Below are 18,722 nucleotides of genomic sequence, written 5' to 3' on the forward strand. Positions count from 1 at the left end.
ATTGGTTTGGAATTTGAAAAAAAGTGCTTTATTATCCAATTCCGATGGGTTCGACGAATCCACATGTGAAACTTGTGGGGTTCGGTATGTTTAGCAAGGTTAAGAACTACTGAGTTCAATATATGGATTGCACCTCACTGAATGGAGCATTTCATCTTTCATTCTGTTCCTTGCTCTCATAAAAACCTTAAAACATGCCATTTAGATGGAATTTTTCATTTTAAAATGATGTCCTTTAAATGGCATCCTCCCGCATGAATGCATTCTTGAAATCTGCTGTTAACCGGAAATTTTTGCGTATTGGCAGACATAAGCAAGTGGCAGCACTGCGAGACAGTGACTGGGCAAGTAAACAGTGTGACATTTTAGTAACCATGGTAAATTCAGGACAAAGTTCACAGTATCCAAGCTCAGATGAGGAATCAATAAGGAATCTCAACAGCAGATTTCAAGAGTGCATGCGTACAGGAGGATGCCATTTAAAGAATGTCTTTTTAAAAATATTAACATTCCATCATTATTTCCTAAATGACATGCTATAAAGGGAACCTTGGACTGAAAGACTTGTAGGCTCTTATAAGCCAAAATTGTTCTCTTTTATTAAAATATGTTATTGGAAACACATAAAATATTGCCATTGATTTAAAAATCTATAATATTTAGTACATCTTTTGACACATGGAGGGCACCATTTTTTACGGACGCTCGAGGTGATTACGTACATTGTCAGTGTCACTCGACGAATACTACCGGGTTACTGCAACACATGCGCTCATCAGTTAAAAGCGGCGAGTACTTTCTATTTGTGTTTTTATTGAGTCTTTTATTACGTTTTCATTGCCTCAAAATACTTTTTGCATGTTTCCCTCTCATACTATAAAGCAGGAGTTCCCAAACTACGGCCCGCGGGCCGGATAAGGCCCACCTCCACATTTGGTCCGGCCCCCTGAACAATACCAGAGACTAGAGTTGTTCCGATCATGTTTTTTTGCTCCCGATCCAATCCCAATCGTTTTAGTTTGAGTATCTGCCGATCCCGATATTTCCTGATCCGATTGCTTTTTTTTTTGCTCCCGATTCAATTCCAATCATTCCCGATAATTTTTCCCGATCATATACATTTTGGCAATGCATTAAGAAAAATGAATGAATATACAGTGCCTTGCAAAAGTATTCGGCCCCCTTGAATCTTGCAACCTTTCGCCACATTTCAGGCTTCAAACATAAAGATATGAAATTTATTTTTTTTGTCAAGAATCAACAACAAGTGGGACACAATCGTGAAGTGGAACAACATTTATTGGATAATTTAAACTTTTTTAACAAATAAAAAACTGAAAAGTGGGGCGTGCAATATTATTCGGCCCCTTTACTTTCAGTGCAGCAAACTCACTCCAGAAGTTCAGTGAGGATCTCTGAATGATCCAATGTTGTCCTAAATGACCGATGATGATAAATAGAATCCGCCTGTGTGTAATCAAGTCTCCATATAAATGCACCTGCTCTGTGATAGTCTCAGGGTTCTGTTTAAAGTGCAGAGAGCATTATGAAAACCAAGGAACACACCAGGCAGGTCCGAGATACTGTTGTGGAGAAGTTTAAAGCCGGATTTGGATACAAAAAGATTTCCCAAGCTTTAAACATCTCAAGGAGCACTGTGCAAGCCATCATATTGAAATGGAAGGAGCATCAGACCACTGCAAATCTACCAAGACCCGGCCGTCCTTCCAAACTTTCTTCTCAAACAAGGAGAAAACTGATCAGAGATGCAGCCAAGAGGCCCATGATCACTCTGGATGAACTGCAGAGATCTACAGCAGAGGTGGGAGAGTCTGTCCATAGGACAACAACCAGTCGTATACTGCACAAATCTGGCCTTTATGGAAGAGTGGCAAGAAGAAAGCCATTTCTCAAAGATATCCATAAAAAGTCTCGTTTAAAGTTTGCCACAAGCCACCTGGGAGACACACCAAACATGTGGAAGAAGGTGCTCTGGTCAGATGAAACCAAAATAGAACTTTTTGGCCACAGTGCAAAACGATATGTTTGGCGTAAAAGCAACACAGCTCATCACCCTGAACACACCATCCCCACTGTCAAACATGGTGGTGGCAGCATCATGGTTTGGGCCTGCTTTTCTTCAGCAGGGACAGGGAAGATGGTTAAAATTGACGGGAAGATGGATGCAGCCAAATACAGGAACATTCTGGAAGAAAACCTGTTGGTATCTGCACAAGACCTGAGACTGGGACGGAGATTTATATTCCAACAGGACAATGATCCAAAACATAAAGCCAAATCTACAATGGAATGGTTCAAAAATAAACGTATCCAGGTGTTAGAATGGCCAAGTCAAAGTCCAGACCTGAATCCAATCGAGAATCTGTGAAAAGAGCTGAAGACTGCTCTCCATCCAACCTCACTGAGCTCGAAATGTTTTGCAAGGAAGAATGGGCAAGAATGTCAGTCTCTCGATGTGCAAAACTGATAGAAACATACCCCAAGCGACTTGCAGCTGTAATTGGAGCAAAAGGTGGCGCTACAAAGTATTAACGCAAGGGGGCCGAATAATATTGCACGCCCCACTTTTCAGTTTTTTATTTGTGAAAAAAGTTTAAATTATCCAATAAATTTTGTTCCACTTCACGATTGTGTCCCACTTGTTGTTGATTCTTGACAAAAATTAAAAATTTTATATCTTTATGTTTGAAGCCTGAAATGTGGCGAAAGGTTGCAAGGTTCAAGGGGGCCGAATACTTTTGCAAGGCACTGTATGAATAAAACTCGGACGAATATATACATTCAACATACAGTACATAAGTACTGTATTTGTTTATTATGGCAATAAATCCTCAAGATCAGCGTTGGGAGTAACGCCGTTATAAATAACGCCATTACGTAACGGCGTTATTTTTTCAGTAACGGGGTAATCTAACTAATTACTTTTTCCGCCGTTACAACGCCGTTACCGTTACTGACGGTCAAAAGCGGTGCGTTACTTACTCTGAATAAATTGAAGAAACTACCAGCCGTGTCGAGTCGACTCTCTGCTCTGTTGATTTGTCATCCAAGACTTGGGGTGCGTTCAGGTTCGAGAATAGCGCACGTACTTCTGACTCCAAGCTGTTTGTCCCTGCTCTTTCAATTAGACAATGCTTTCCAAAGTTTGGTAACGTTTCTGTGTTTCCTACACCTGAAGCTAGCCTCGTTCCCATCTCCCACTGTCAGCCAGCAATAATTCTGTTTCTTGAGGATGGCAGGCGCTTTGAAGGTGACGTGAATTGTCGGGAAACGAGCCTACCTAAATGCAGCCCCTTGAGAGATGCGATGGAAGTGATTGTGAATAGCTGAGGGTTAGAGTCATGTGTCGTGGTAAGCCAATCAGAGCCGGTGATTTCACAAGCAAACCGGAACAGCGCGTGCGGCAAACACACGTACGCAAAACAGATGCACAGGGTCGGGATGGCAGAGCATTCAGAAGAAAAATTGTCCTTTAAGAGGTGGAGATATAGACACTATTTCAAGTTTGTCGAAATTAAAGGAAAGAACCTGCATGTAATGTGTAATTTATGTCCCGGGGCAAAGCTTTTGTTGACATCTATGGTAAGCAATTCAAATCTGCTGAAGCACCTAACAAGTTAACTACCTGTCTGTTCTTCTCTATTCCACTGACTCGAATACTGCTCAGAAAATGTCAAATTCTTTGACATAGAACAAGTTCTTTTTAAAGTAACGGAAATAGTTACTTTCCCTGGTAACTAGTTACTTTTACTATAGAGTAATTCAGTTACTAACTCAGTTACTTTTTGGAAGATGTAGTGAGTAATGTAACTAATTACTTTTTTAAAGTAACGTGCCCAACACTGCTCAAGATGGCATTTACATTATTAACATTCTTTCTGTGAGAGGGATCCAAGGATAGAAAGACTTATAATTCTTAAAGGATAAATGCGACTTTGTATATTGTGACTAAATATTGCCATCTAGTGGATTTTTATGAGCTTTCAGTAAATGATACTGTAGCAATTTAACTTCTGCCCCAGTGCATGATGGGAAGTGCAACCATGACTGTGCGTAATGGTACCAATTGATATATCTTCTCAGCGTTGGGAAATAAAATAGGGTGTTAAGAAAAAGATCAACTACTACCTTTCTTCCCCACATTGCTTTCCACGATATTTCTAATCATTGAGAGAGGGATTGTAAGGCTTTGGCCAATTAAAAAAGGCTTCAAAGAATGCCAAAATTCTCTCTATTCATTTTATGTTGCCTTTTAGCTCTATGTATATGTAATACAGTGCCATTATAGATTGAGCGCGACAATGCGTGAGTGGGTAGTGCAGCGCATGAGTTAATTGCGTATTACCACCGTTGACGCGATATATTTGACAGCCCTACTTTAAGCCAAAACTAAAGACTCTGGATGAGTGTAAAGCATTTTGTCTGTAACATAAAATACAATTAGAAAACGATTTAATTTGAAAATATATATGTATATATATCTATATTAAAAAAGGCATATCGGATATTTTTTTGCCGATTCCGATACTTTGAAAATGACGTGATCGGCACATCTCTACCAGAGACCATTTTGATTTTTTTCTTTTTTTAATAGTGTTATTTATTTCCTGGCTTTTTTCTGTGAAGAACCCAGAGAGGGTTATTATCTATTTAATTAATGGTGTTGTTATGTCATGTCATGTCATGTTATGATTTTTGTACATTCAACATTATTTGGGAGGGCCTTAGCTTTCATATAAGCCATTTCTGAAACCAATTGAATAATTAAAAGTCAGGTTATTAGCAATTGTTTCTACAAAATGGATAAGCGACAAGATTTTTGTCAGGGAGTGTATATGAAGAGGGAGAGAAAGTGTGAGAGAGAGAGCGAGAGCAATGGAGGTACTATAGCGAGAGATGAAGTCAGGTAGGCCCACAGGCCAACTGCACCCCACTGCCCGGTTTGTATTGGCCCATAGCAAGTGGTGAAAATACCCCTGACACTGTCTAGCATACATTCTGCTGCACTTCTCAGCTTCAAGACTAGATAGATCCAGTCACTTAAACAGTGTCTCTCCATTAGTTCAGGGGTCAAAACCTTACATTTTGAAATCAGTGTAAGAAACTGTTTATAACTTCAGTATTTGTAACCCATAACTCATTCACTAGCATTGGCAGTTCTAGACATCAAATTCATTTCAACATACTAATCATATTTCACTGCAATTGATGGCGACAGACCAGCCCCCTCAGTCAAAATGGCTTGGACGTCTACTGTCGTCAACGGCTGCCAATGAATTCATACTTGAAAATAAAAATAAATCAATACATTTCAACAACCTGTATTTGTCTCTCATACCCACTGCTCTATTTTCCTTTTGGATATATTTTGATTGACAGTAAAAGATCACAATATTGGGCAATCGAAGGCTCACTTAGTAATTATTGAATAACTGGATGCTTCCTGTATCACAGTCACGCTGATGCAGTCAGGGTGTGTTGGCCAAGCCCAGACACTGATCAAGCTCTACTCTCCATCTACTTCTCTGTCCTTCTCCCACCATCCCCAAAATAGATAAGATTTGTGTAAGGGGGAGTTGACAACTGAACTATTTTTAACCACACAACGCCACAGTCAGTGTAATGTGAGCCTCCTGGACTGCATTTATATGGCAGCAGCAAAGTATCAGAAAGTCTCTGTAGTCTTATCTAGACATAGATCAGATGAGATCTATGGCTGCAAGCTGGAAACTTTTTTTTTTTCTTAAAAATATAAAATTAAGATTTCCGAAATGGTTAGTAAGTTTGTCTTTGTTGGCTTTAGACAATATGCTAATAGGTCAGAGAATAGCATCCGCTTTGGATCATAACCTTAGATTTGAGCATGGATTGTTGAGCAGCTGCTCAAGTATTCGTTTTTCCATTTTCAAGTAAAAAACGTTTAAATTTCTAAAGTCAAAATTGCTGAAGTCGCTGTTTCCTATTCCAATACATTGATGCAATGCTTAATTTGTAAAACATGTGCCGGAAGCCAAAGTGCATATGACAGCATAGGGATGACGAGATGGGCACAGGTCCCGGAACATACGAAGAAAATGCAGCTGAAAACAACACGCAAATGCCCACTTGCCATGCTGTAGGACTTACAAGCCTCAATTTCAGAAAATATCCATTGTATAAATGTAATGACAACAAATTACAATTATTTAGGCAGGAAGTGAGTAAACATCGTATTTTGTATTATGTCAAACACTGGGATCATGGCACACGTTTTAATACGGAGGTGGCTTACATTTTGTGGCTGATTGTCCACCGAGAATGCCACTCGGCCGATAACCGGCGGCTTGCCGCATACACCCCCCCGTCCTTCGAGTGCCCGCCGGGAGAGCGCTATACTCAGCTTATTGCCCTCTTCGTGTGCTCGGTGTTCTGTCAAATTTTCAATCCCATCAGAAATTGTAATTTTGCGTAAAAAATGGCTGCGAATACAGCGATCACAAAGTTAACACTACAAATATTATTTAAATACAGGACAATTTACTTACGTTTGGTCATGGACGGACATGTAGAAAGTTCTCCTCAGAAAAATCCATGTTAGCTGCACAACAACTGCACGCCGCTCTCTCACTGTTTACATCTTCACCATGTAGTAAAGCATTATTTTACGCCATATTCGTGTCGACCGTGTGGCAGCTACGCGTTCCTCCGACTTTGGCCAGTTTGTCCAGCTGCTTCCTCGGCAAACTAGCTCTTCTTCCCGAAGCAGGGGAACAAGTCCGATGAGCTGTAACTCGCTCACCGCCGGGCGGGTTGCCGATTGGCAAAGACAATTAACAACCCCGCCGCCGTGTGACATGATGCTGGGTAGTTCTGTGTGATTTTTCGCTTCAAAAGCCGAGAAATAGACTTTGAAGCATCACTCGGTTCGGGTTAGCATGTCGGCTAGCTGTCACGCCTCCTGGTTTGTTTACGCTCTCCGAAGCCGGGGCAGGGAAATGACAAAAGCCGGACTAACGCCGGTGGCATAAGATATAGTTTGGTTTAATTTTGCATGTCGTACTGAATAAGTACATTGTTAATATTTCGTATTCCATTTAGCATAAGACTGTTATTTGTAGGGTTGTTCCGATCATGTTTTTTTGCTCCCGATCCGATTGTTTTAGTTTGAGTATCTGCTGATCCCGATATTTCCCGATCCGATTGCTTTTTTTTTGCTCTCGATTCAATTCCAATCATTCCCGATAATTTTTCCCGATCATATACATTTTGGCAATGCATTAAGAAAAAAATGAATAAAACTCGGACGAATATATACATTTAACATACAGTACATAAGTACTGTATTTGTTTATTATGACAATAAATCCTCAAGATGGCATTTACATTATTAACATTCTTTCTGTGAGAAGGATACACGGATAGAAAGACTTGTAATTCTTAAAGGATAAATGTGACTTTGTATATTGTGACTAAATATTGCCATCTAGTGTATGTTGAGCTTTCAGTAAATGATACTGTAGCCATTTAACTGTTCTGCCCAAATGCATGATGGGAAGTGCAACCATGACTGTGCGTAGTGGTAACAATTGATATATCTTCTTTGCGTTGGGAAATAAATTAGGGTGATAATAATAATAATAATAATAGGCTTAAAGACTCTGGATGAGTGTAACACATTATGTCTGTAACGTCAAATACAATTAGAAAACGATTTAATTTAAAGATATACTGTATATATATTTAAAAAAGGCATGTCCGATATTTTTTTGCCGATTCCGATATTTGAAAATGACGTGATCGGACCCGATCGATCGGCATCCGATCGGGACATCTCTAGTTATTTGTCATGACCATACCATTTATTTAGCAATTGGGGAAAAATACTTTGATAAAAATATCCTGTAAAAATATTTTAGTAGAGAGACTGAAACAATGACATTTTGCGGCTCTCTTCGTCGCATTTTCCTCGTTCTGAATAATTCCACCTCAATGGGCTCAATTCTAAATCAGATGAAACCATGAACCTACCGACGTCATCCTCCTGTTGGGGACGCTAGAGCCCTATAAAGGCAGGCGTGACTAAACGGCAGATTAAAAAACTAATTTCTCGTCATCTGCGCTTTGCCAAATTGTTCTACATAGTCGAATCGTCTCAAAATATCATTCCAATTCACATAATAATGCTATTTAAGACTTTTTTCATCCTGTCGTAGGCACTTTAGCGTCAGCACTTCAACAGGCAGCGTGTCACTTTGGTTAGAATTAGTGATCGATGTGCAGCAGTAGGAGACAGCTGAGTTTGAAAGAGCGAGGAGAAGGAGGTTGCATCAAGATGAAGACTGCAAAGTGGCTGAAAGTGGAGCTGAGCTCAGACATGCCAAAGACATTTCTTGAGTCACTGACTGCCTGGATTGAACCAGTCGACCCTATTAGTTATCTGTAACCGCTTTAAAAATAATCATCAGATATCATTAGATCCACTTGGAATTATTTTGGCTGCAGTATCAAGCTTTAGGCCTGTATATTGGGGGAAGAATTTAAAGAAATACACATTATATGGATTAAACATGTTGGGAGAGGTGTCATGTTGGTGAGGCGATGACAACAAGGTGTGCTGCATCAGCCTTTTCATGAAGCAGATTTGAAATTCCCCTGCAGGGTTTATTTGCTTCCCTCAATATGATCCCATGCCCTCTCTTTCCATGTAAGGACAGGCTAAACTGGGGGCCAGCCTTTAACCAAGCTCATTTGAGTACCGTGTAGCTCAGGGGCATGAATGTACAAAGCAAAGTATTCTGCATGCCATATGCTTGCCGCAGTTTTCGGACTATAAGGCGCACCTGACTATAAGCCGCCACCCACAAAAATTGATACGAAATAAAATTTGTTCATAGATAAGCCACACTGGACTATAAGCCGGAGGTGTCCTCACTGCATTATGGGATATTTACACTAAAAGATATTAACAGGTAACAATTTATTTGACAGCGGCAACGGCAACAGACAGTGGGGCAAATAAGTATTTAGTCAACCACCAATTGTGCAAGTTCTCCCACTTGAAAAGATTAGAGAGGCCTGTAATTGTCAACATGGGTACACTTCAACCATGAGAGACAGAATGTGGAAAAAAAAACAGAAAATCACATTGTTTGATTTTTAAAGAATTTCTTTTCAAATTAGAGTGGAAAATAAGTATTTGGTCACCTACAAACAAGCAAGATTTCTGGCTGTCAAAGAGGTCTAACTTCTTCTAATGAGGTCTAACGAGGCTCCACTCGTTACCTGCATTAATGGCACCTGTTTTAACTCATTATCGGTATAAAAGACACCTGTCCACAATCACACTCAGTCACACTCCAAACTCCACGATGGCAAAGACCAAAAAGCTGTCGAAGGACACCAGAGACAAAATTGTAGACTTGCACCAGGCTGGGAAGACTGAATCTGCAATAGGTAAAACGCTTGGTGTAAAGAAATCAACTGTGGGAGCAATTATTAGAAAATGGAAGACATACAAGACCACTAATAATCTCCCTCGATCTGGGGCTCCATGCAAGATCTCAGCCCGTGGCATCAAAATGACAATAACAACGGTGAGCAAAAATCCCAGAACCACACGGGGTGACCTAGTGAATGACCGACAGAGAGCTGGGACCACAGTAACAAAGGCTACTATCAGTAACACAATGCGGCGCCAGGGACTCAAATCCTGCACTGCCAGACGTGTCCCCCTGCTGAAGAAAGTACAAGTCCAGGCCCATCTGCAGTTCGCTAGAGACCATTTGGATGATCCAGAAGAGGACTGGGAGAATGCGTTATGGTCAGATGAAACCAAAATAGAACTTTTTGGTAGAAACACAGGTTCTCGTGTTTGGAGGAGAAAGAATACTGATTTGCATCCGAAGAACACCATACCCACTGTGAAGCATGGGGGTGGAAACATCATGCTTTGGGGCTATTTTTCTGCAAAGGGACCAGGACGACTGATCTGTGTAAAGGAAAGATTGAATGGTGCCATGTATCAAGAGATTTTGAGTGAAAATCTCCTTCCATCAGCAAGGGCATTGAAGAAGAGACGTGGCTGGGTCTTTCAGCATGACAATGATCCCAAACACACAGCCAGGGCAACAAAGGAGTGGCTTCGTAAGAAGCATTTCAAGGTCCTGGAGTGGCCTAGCCAGTCTCCAGATCTCAACCCCATAGAAAATCAGTGGAGGGAGTTGAAAGTCCGTGTTGCCCAACGACAGCCCAAAACATCACTGCTCTAGAGGAGATCTGCATGGAGGAATGGGCCAAAATACCAGCGACAGTGTGTGAAAAGCTTGTGAAGAGTTACAATGTTCTTCATCCAACAAGCCTCCTAGCATGCATTGCAGCACCACAAATGTAAATAACAATCAAAAATGTATGTTCTGTGCTAAATATTTCTTCAGTTACTGTTCCAGTTGTTTCATCAATTGCTAGTCATGTAAGTTATGTATGTTTGTAACACTTTATTCGACAGTGGTGCCATAAGACTGTAATAAGACAATCATAATTATGAAATGACACTGTCATGAGCAGTAATGAATGCTTATAACAGATGTCCTTTAGTGTTATGCGGCAAATGATCTCACTTTTGAATGGATGTAAAAGATCTGAGCTGGACATAAATGGAGTTAGTAACATTATTTGCCGTATGACACTTAATGACATCCGTCATAAGCATTTAGTTATACCCATGATAGTGTCATATCATAATTATGACCGCCTCATGGCAGTCTTATGATGCCACTGTCAAATAAAGCGTTACCTGTTAACCCAAATAAAACAAAAAAGCCACACTGGACTGTAAGCCGCAGGATTCGAAATGAGGGAAAAAAGTAGTGGCTTATATTATGAAAATTATGGAAATTAAAAATAAATTCTGACAAAACATTTATCAGTATCTTAGTCTTAATATAATTCACAGTACTGACAACTGCATGTTTGTGTGCACAAGACTGAATACTGTACGCCTCATTAGGGTAAAACAACTATTTAATTAGTAATAAATAATAAATAAATAAGTAAATCCCACCACAAATTAAAATTATTTATTTTAAAAAATGAAAACTACCGAGCCCCTAAAGGGACATTGAAAGAAATAAAACAAATTTAAACCATCTGGTGCGCACCACATACTGTCTGGTGTGCACTAGAAATTATCTAAATTATAATTATACTACAAACAATCTTGCAAAAGAACCAAAAATTGACCCCCCTAAAAGTGCACTTTTTTTTGGTATATTTGGTCTGTGCCAAGAGGCCTGACGGGTTTCTGGAACGTTTCCCCGCGCTCCCTGGCCCAAAAGTATTTTTTGATCATTTTTGAAATTTTGAAAAAATGCGTACCTTACAAAAGAACAAAAAAATATCCCCCCAAAGGTGCACTTTTTTGTCATACTTTGGGCTGTGCCAAGAGTCCTGACAGGGTTTTGGAAAGTGTCCTGGCGCTCCCTGGGACCAAAAAGTTTTTTTGATTATTTTTGATATTTTACTAAAACGCATAAGCCTTACAAAACCTTACAAAAGAACCAAAAATTCCCCCCCCCCCCCCCCCCGCCCCCAAAATGCACTTTTTGGGCATATTTGAGCTGTGCCAAGAGTCCTGACAGGTTTTCAGAAGGTTTCCCGGCGCTCCCTGGCCCAAAAGTGTTTTTTGATCATTTTTGAAATTGTGAAAAAATGTGTAAGTCTTGCAAAAGAACCAAAAATTGACCCCCTCCCTCAAAGTGCACTTTTTTGTATATTTGGGCTGTGCCAAGAGTCCTGACTGGGTTTTGGAAAGTTTCCTGGCACTCCCTGGCCCAAAAATGTTTTTGGTCATTTTTGAAACTTTACTAAAAGGCGTAAGCCTTACAAAACCTTACAAAAGAACCAAAAATTGACCCCCCCCCCCCCCCCCCCAACAAAAAGGAAACACTTTTTTGGCATATTTGGGCTTTGCCAAGAGTCCTGACGGGTTTTCAGAAGGTTTCCCGGCGCTCCCTGGCCCAAAAATGTTTTATGATAATTTTTGAAATTCTGAAAAAAAAATGCATAAGCCTTACAAAATCTCATCAATACTGGGGAAGAGGGTACTCCTGGCTTTTTATCTGGATAAGGTTTCTACTTGGACTACTACTACTTGGATACTTAAAAATAAAACTATTGAGAAGGATGCAAATGTTTTACGGTGGCCGGCGTATGACTTTACTCCCACATATTGGTCAATTCCATCAGGTGGTAACCTTTACGCTTTCCAACAACTTATAAACAAATATGGCCTGGGGAAGGCTGATTTTTTTCAATAGCTTCAACTACAGCACTATTTTAACATAATCATTTTAAGTGAACGTGACAGACACCCAATCATTACTATCTTTGTAGATGTTTCAAGAGTCACACTCACTAAAAAAACGAATGTCTAAAACATATTTAGCACTACACAGGATGGAAAACCTGACCACTACATACACTATATCATGCTCAGTTGGGAGGGGGAGGCAGGAATAGAACTTTCTAATAAGGAATGGGGGTTCCTGAGCGTAAATTCACCTGGAAGACTATGCGTTTTTTTTTTGTTTTGTTTTTTACACCAAGATTAAAGGAACTCACAAGCAAAAACTCATGGTAATTGTTGGAGGAAATGCGGCTGTTCATCTGTGGACCACTTCCATATCTTCTGGGAGTGCCCCAAGATCTCTTTCTGGAGACCTGTAGCGATGGTTGCTGAGAAGATTTTGCGTTTAAAACTGTAAGCAAGTTTTAATGTTTTATTTGGGTAATATCCCAAATGGACTTACAAAAGGAGACAGGTACCTCCTACAGATACTGCAAGCTGCAAGCAAGAAAACCATAACTTGAAAGTAGTTAAAGGAAACTAGTAGGTAAGTGTGGCTCACGTGTATTTTGGTCTGAGAATTTTATTTCGTTTTATAAATCTCTTGTGACTTGTGAACTCTTTGGTTGCCAATGAGGGCAATAGACGTCCAATCCATTTTAACAATTATAAAAAAAAAGGCAAATTTTTTCACTTCAAATAAAAATAAAAAAAATCAGTTAAAACATAAGACAAACACTTCAAATGATTTTTGAGAGGAGGCCAATTTTCAGTTTGCATTTGAGTTTTTTTCTTTGACTGTTTTTTTTTTTTTTTTTTAAATTGAAGCATCTTTTTGAATAATTTAGACTCTAATGTCCTACTCCTTGTATGGCTCAATCACAAAAAAGATTATGTTTACATGTATTTTCAATAAAAACGTTCAAACATAATCTTATGGGTCTTAGATATTTTTTTGATTGAGGTGAGGGTTTTGTTTTGATTGAATAATAAAGGTACTTATCTACCTTCATATAAAATGGGATCTAGTCATGCACTTGTACACACTTCATCTAAAATACTCATAAATACAAATAATTTGACCACTTTGCTCCATATGTCATATTTATTTTCTCAGAATAATGATAGGGATTTTGCTTTTCATGCTGCCAAAACATGACCACAATTTTACTTTATCTCAAATGAAACTGGAACCAGTCAAAACTTTAAAAAAAAGTAAAAAATACAAAAAGAAATTCCAAGAAAATAATATGTACTTTTCCCTGAGTGTCAACATGCGTGAGTTTGTTGCCAACCATTTTCAGAAGCTTCACCTTGGCTATAGATCTGCAACATTTGGAAGAAAACAATGGACAAACCTCATTAATAGACAATCATAATTTCTACAAATTATGATAACATGAATTTGTTTCACTGAAGGAAGCGGATACACGTTCCTCAGTCGGGGGTGCAACGGTATCCCTACCTCTTAGGAGTGGAGGAGCGCGGTTGGTTGTAATTACATTACTTTGAGACATGGCGTCCATCATCCAGGAGAGGGCGTTGCAACAAAACTCCATCTGAGAGAGAGAGAGAGAAAGAGAGAGAGAGAGAGAGAGAGAGAGAGAGAGAGAGAGAGAGAGAGAGAGAGAGAGAGAGAGAGAGAATAAAATAGAATGCATTTTCTATGCCACTGATCTTTTATAGTCATTTGATGATATTTGAAACAGATTTATTGTATAATAGAACTGTCAATTGCAGTGAATGAGTTAAGGGCTACAAGCAATAACATAATCCAAAGGTATGAGTATATTGCAAAAATTTCTACAGTTTCCTACATTGATTTCAACGTGTTTTCATGTTTTGAGTTTAAACCTCTGAGCTAATGGAGATGCACTGTTTAAGTGACTAAGCTGAGTAGGCTCTATCTAGCATTTAAGAGGAGAAGTACAACAGAATGTAGGTTGAACTAAAGCTTCTAATGCGGGCCACATTCAATGATAGTTTCATTACTTGCCGTGGGCCAACAAAAGCTGGACAGTAGGGCGCAATTGGCCCGTGGACGGTAGTTTAGACACCTCTGCTCGAGTTATACCACATAAATGGTATACAGTGGCATGAAAAAGTATCTGAACCTTTTGGAATTTCTCACATTTCTGCATGAAATCACCATCAAATGTGATCTGATCTGTGTCAAAATCACAGAGATGAAAAAACAGCATCTGTTTTAGCTAAAACCGCCCAAACATTTATAGGTTTTCATATTTTAATGAGGATAGTATGCAAACAATGACAGAAGGGGGAAAATGAGTAAGTGAACCATCACATTTAATATTTTGTCGCGCCCCTTTGGCAGCAATAACTTTAACCAGACACTTCCTGTAGCTCCAGATCAGTCTGGCACATCGATCAAGACTAATCTTGGCCCATTCTTCTCTACAAAACTGCTCTAGTTCAGTCATATTCCAAGGATGTCTGGCATTAATCGCTGTCTTTAGGTTATGCAACAGCATCTCAATGGGTTGCAAGTCTGGACTTTGGACTTTTTCCAGAACTTGTATTTTATTCTTCTGAAACCATTCTGAAGTTGATTTACTTCTGTATTTTGGATCATTGTCTTGTTGCAGCATACATTGTCTTTTTAGCTTCAACTCTCTGACCGATGGACTCAGGTTTTCCTGCAAAACATCCTGAAAAATTTTTGAATTAATTCTTCCATTAATGATTGCAAGTTCTCCAGGCCCCGAGGCAGCAAAACAGCCCCAAATCATGATGCTCCCTCCACCATGCTTCATGGTGGGGATGAGGTGTTGATGTTGGTGAGCTGTTCCATTTTTCCTCCACACATAACGTTGTGTGTTACTCCCAAACAATTCAGCTTTGGTTTCATCAGTCCACAAAATATTTTGCCAAAACCTCAAAGAAATGTCCAAGTGCCTTTTTGCGAACAATAAACTAGCAACAATGTTTTTTTTCCAGACATCAGTGGCTTCCTCCGTTCAGTCCTCCCATGAACACCATTCTTGGCCATAGTTTTACAAATAGTTTATGTGTGCACAGAGATATTGGACTGTGCCAGTGATTTCTGTAAGTCTTTAGCAGACACTCTAGAGTTCTTTTTTACCTCTCTGAGTATTCTGCGCTGAACTCTTGGCGTCATCTTTTGGTGGACGGCCACTCCTTGGGAGAGAAGCAACAGTGCCAAATTCTCTACCTTTGTACTTCTCTGACTGTTGATTGATGAACATCCAAACTTTTACAGAAGGTTTTGTATCCTTTCCCAGCTTTATACAAATCCACAATCCTTGATCGCAGGTCTTCAGACAGCTCTTTTGACCGAGCCATGATGCACATCAAGCAATGTGTCTCATCAAGACAATTCTTACCAGGTGTGTGTTTTATAGTGGGCAGGGCCGGTTTAAACCAATCATCAGTGATTGGGCACACACCTGACTTACAGCAAATTGTTTAGTAAAAATTGGTTTCAATTGCTCTTTAAGTCTCTTTAGGCAGAGCGCTCCATTACTTATTTTTCCCCCTATTGTCATTGTTTGCTTGCTATCCTCATTAAAATATGAAAACCTAAAAATTTCAGTGATCAGATCACATTTGATGGTGTTTTTATGCAGAAATGTGAGAAATTCCAAAAGGTTCAGATACTTTTTCATACCACTGTAGATGTATTGATTTATCACTGACCTCAGTCTCCAGGAGCTGCAAACGCCTGTCGTGGTCACGGCTCTCTGCAATGTGCTTCAGCACACTGTCCATTCTGCACACATACAAACACGCATCCACACAAACCAATGTGTGAAACACATTATGATATGCAAAATTGCAAATAATAAACACAAGCTGGCTATCAGTGTTGTTAATAACGGCATTAGAGTATAACACCGTTACGAACTGTGTTATTTTTGTCAGTAGTGAGTAATCTTATTTATTACTTTTCCCATCTTTGCAAAGCCGTTACCATCCAATTAACTGAAAAATAATGGACTGTTTTCCTGTTCAGTATGCATTATCATCACCAAGTGGGCATTGTCCTTGTAGATGCTACAGTATAATAATAGTTTTTGTTTTTTATTACCAAAAATAGTCACTTGCCCTAAACTTTTCTTGAATGATGTATCCATAAACTGTGTGTGATTTTTAAAAAAAAAAATCAAAACAACTACAGCAAAGATAGAAGGGGGAGGTGATTAAAGCCTCACCTGCATATTGGAAAATATATTAAAAAAAAAAAAAAAACACTCAGGTGACTTGAAGTTCCGCTCTGAGACCCCCAATTTGGCCACATTTCAAAATTGTCCGATATGCATGTGTGATACATCATTGGAAAGCTTAAAATCTCAATTTTCTGGGGGAAGAAAAACTTTGAACAGGAGGGCATTTAAAAAAAAATTAACAGCAAAACCCTAACTGGAGCTGAGCGCACGCGAGAACATAATTAAATACACCGTGATTTTAACGAGATATTATCGCATACTTACCTCTTTTCAATCCAAAACTCCATGTGGCATGTATCACTGAGTGTCCATACACAGCTGTGAATGGCCACAGCTGGATTTTTGGGGGGATTTTATGGGTGAAACATGGTCATATAACAAGGGTCGCGATGCAGAAATCGCAGACATCAAGGAGTGGTTGAGATTTTTTCTTTTTCATCTATTTACCCTTTTAAATGTTTTTTTTTTTCAAAATTTTCTTTGCTTGGATGGATTATTTGTCATCTAACATATCGGAGGAAATGCGACGGTAACAAAAAAAAAATACAATTAAGCGATTGTTATGAGGTAGATATCCGTGACTTTTTTACAGACGCCATGTTTTTCATTGTGACGTAATTTGTTTAAAAGTTTAAAATATGCGAGTGAATAATTTTTTAAAAGTTGTTTTTATTTTTAAACGAAATATGAGACATCAATTAATGATTCTAAGCTAAAAATGACAGACATTTTGAATAAGAAATATCATTAATTACATTCGTTTTATGGCTTGGTTGAGACAAAAGCGGTTGTGCGACGTCTGTAAACGGGGGTTTCCAGGGTAAAACGGACAAATTAAAAATAGTTCGGGGGCTTAATGCGCCATGAATCTGCTATGGCAGCATATAGACATATTGTTCTATCAAACACAGCAGTTTCTTTTAAAGAGGAGTGCAAGAGCAGAAACTGCTTTTTCAGTCCTGTCTGTGTTTTCCGCCATCTATATATATTAGGGGTATGATGGTCATGGTTCAGTACAACAGGTAAAAGGCTTTTTTTCTCACAGCGTTTGAGAGTTAAAATCTTGTATACCATTACATTTTTATATAGGTGATTTTTTTTTTTTTTTAATGTGAAAAGGGTGACCTATGATTTTTTGGAATGAAAAAGAGTTCAATTCAATCAGTCACTATAAACATATTTGATGTGAAAGACGTTATAGAATGGATCATGTAATAACGTGTAGAACATGAAACGTAACATCAGTTACTTTGCCGAGTAACTAATTAGTCTTATGTTGAGGTAACTGAGTTAATAACTCAATTACTTTTTGGCATAAGTAATTTAATTACTTTTTTAAAGTAAGATTAACAACACTGCTGGCTATACAGCAAACGATATATAACACTGGGAGCAAAATATTTGTCGAGTTAGGGCTGACAGCTGTTTTCAACGTAATTTGGGTGCAGAATCCAAAACTGATCTAGGTATTTTGTTAACATCAAGTTTTTGAACTATAGGTTACCTGTTTTCCTAAAAAGAAATATGAAAAACACTGTGCTTGATATTTGTGCTTGTTTTATAAAAACAAGTACCAGTATTCATGTGCTTTACAGGCTTCTACTGGTAAATTCCTAACCTGCAGAAGTCTCCCCTCTACTAGCTAACTCCGAACTATAAGTGTGCAATGAGCCGAAAAATAAAAAATCGAGCACTGAGTATTGATAGAAATTGACCCATACTACAAGTTTCAAGATAATCGGTTCACAAATGATGGAGGAGTAGGACTTAAGTTAGATTCCACAACAACAAGAGGAACAACAACTACTTGAGCGGTGACTTGATTGGCCTTAAGCTTGTAAAAATTCAAATATTGATATACAGTACAATGAGATTTAAGAGACACAAGCATGACTGCCAATAAGTGTTTGTGAAAGGGAAGTCAATTCAATGATCTACTGTATATGTCTGTGCTTTCAGTTTAAAAGTATAGAATGGAGTACAGTACTTACTTTACAGATGTACGTTTAAGTCGCTCTGTGTCACTCTCTCTTTGCTGCTTATTCTGATCAGAGAGTATGTTCTCCTTCTGGATAGCCTCCCACATGTTAAGTCGGCTGGCTTTAATGCCTTGTAACTCCAAAACTGAAACAAAAGTTTACAGTAAACCACACTGGGACATCAAGTGGCAA

General features: G+C 38.9%; 1 protein-coding gene across 3 annotated transcripts in view; it reads right to left on the reverse strand.

The window, feature by feature from the left end:
* Nucleotides 1-13,273: 13,273 nt before the first annotated feature.
* Nucleotides 13,274-18,722, reverse strand: part of trpm4a (transient receptor potential cation channel, subfamily M, member 4a) — a 35,141-nt gene continuing 29,692 nt past the window's right edge. For all 3 annotated transcript variants that reach the window (XM_057817787.1, XM_057817788.1, XM_057817789.1), the window contains exons 26-29: nucleotides 18,543-18,675; nucleotides 16,022-16,094; nucleotides 13,809-13,902; nucleotides 13,274-13,669 (exon numbers count right to left, since the gene is read on the reverse strand). In XM_057817787.1, coding sequence (XP_057673770.1) covers nucleotides 13,662-13,669; nucleotides 13,809-13,902; nucleotides 16,022-16,094; nucleotides 18,543-18,675 — 308 coding nt within the window. In that variant the 3' untranslated portion in view covers nucleotides 13,274-13,661. The remainder of the gene's footprint in view (nucleotides 13,670-13,808; nucleotides 13,903-16,021; nucleotides 16,095-18,542; nucleotides 18,676-18,722) is intronic.

This window comes from Corythoichthys intestinalis, chromosome 16, assembly GCF_030265065.1.
Source record: "Corythoichthys intestinalis isolate RoL2023-P3 chromosome 16, ASM3026506v1, whole genome shotgun sequence".
NCBI classification, from domain to species: Eukaryota; Metazoa; Chordata; class Actinopteri; order Syngnathiformes; family Syngnathidae; genus Corythoichthys; species Corythoichthys intestinalis.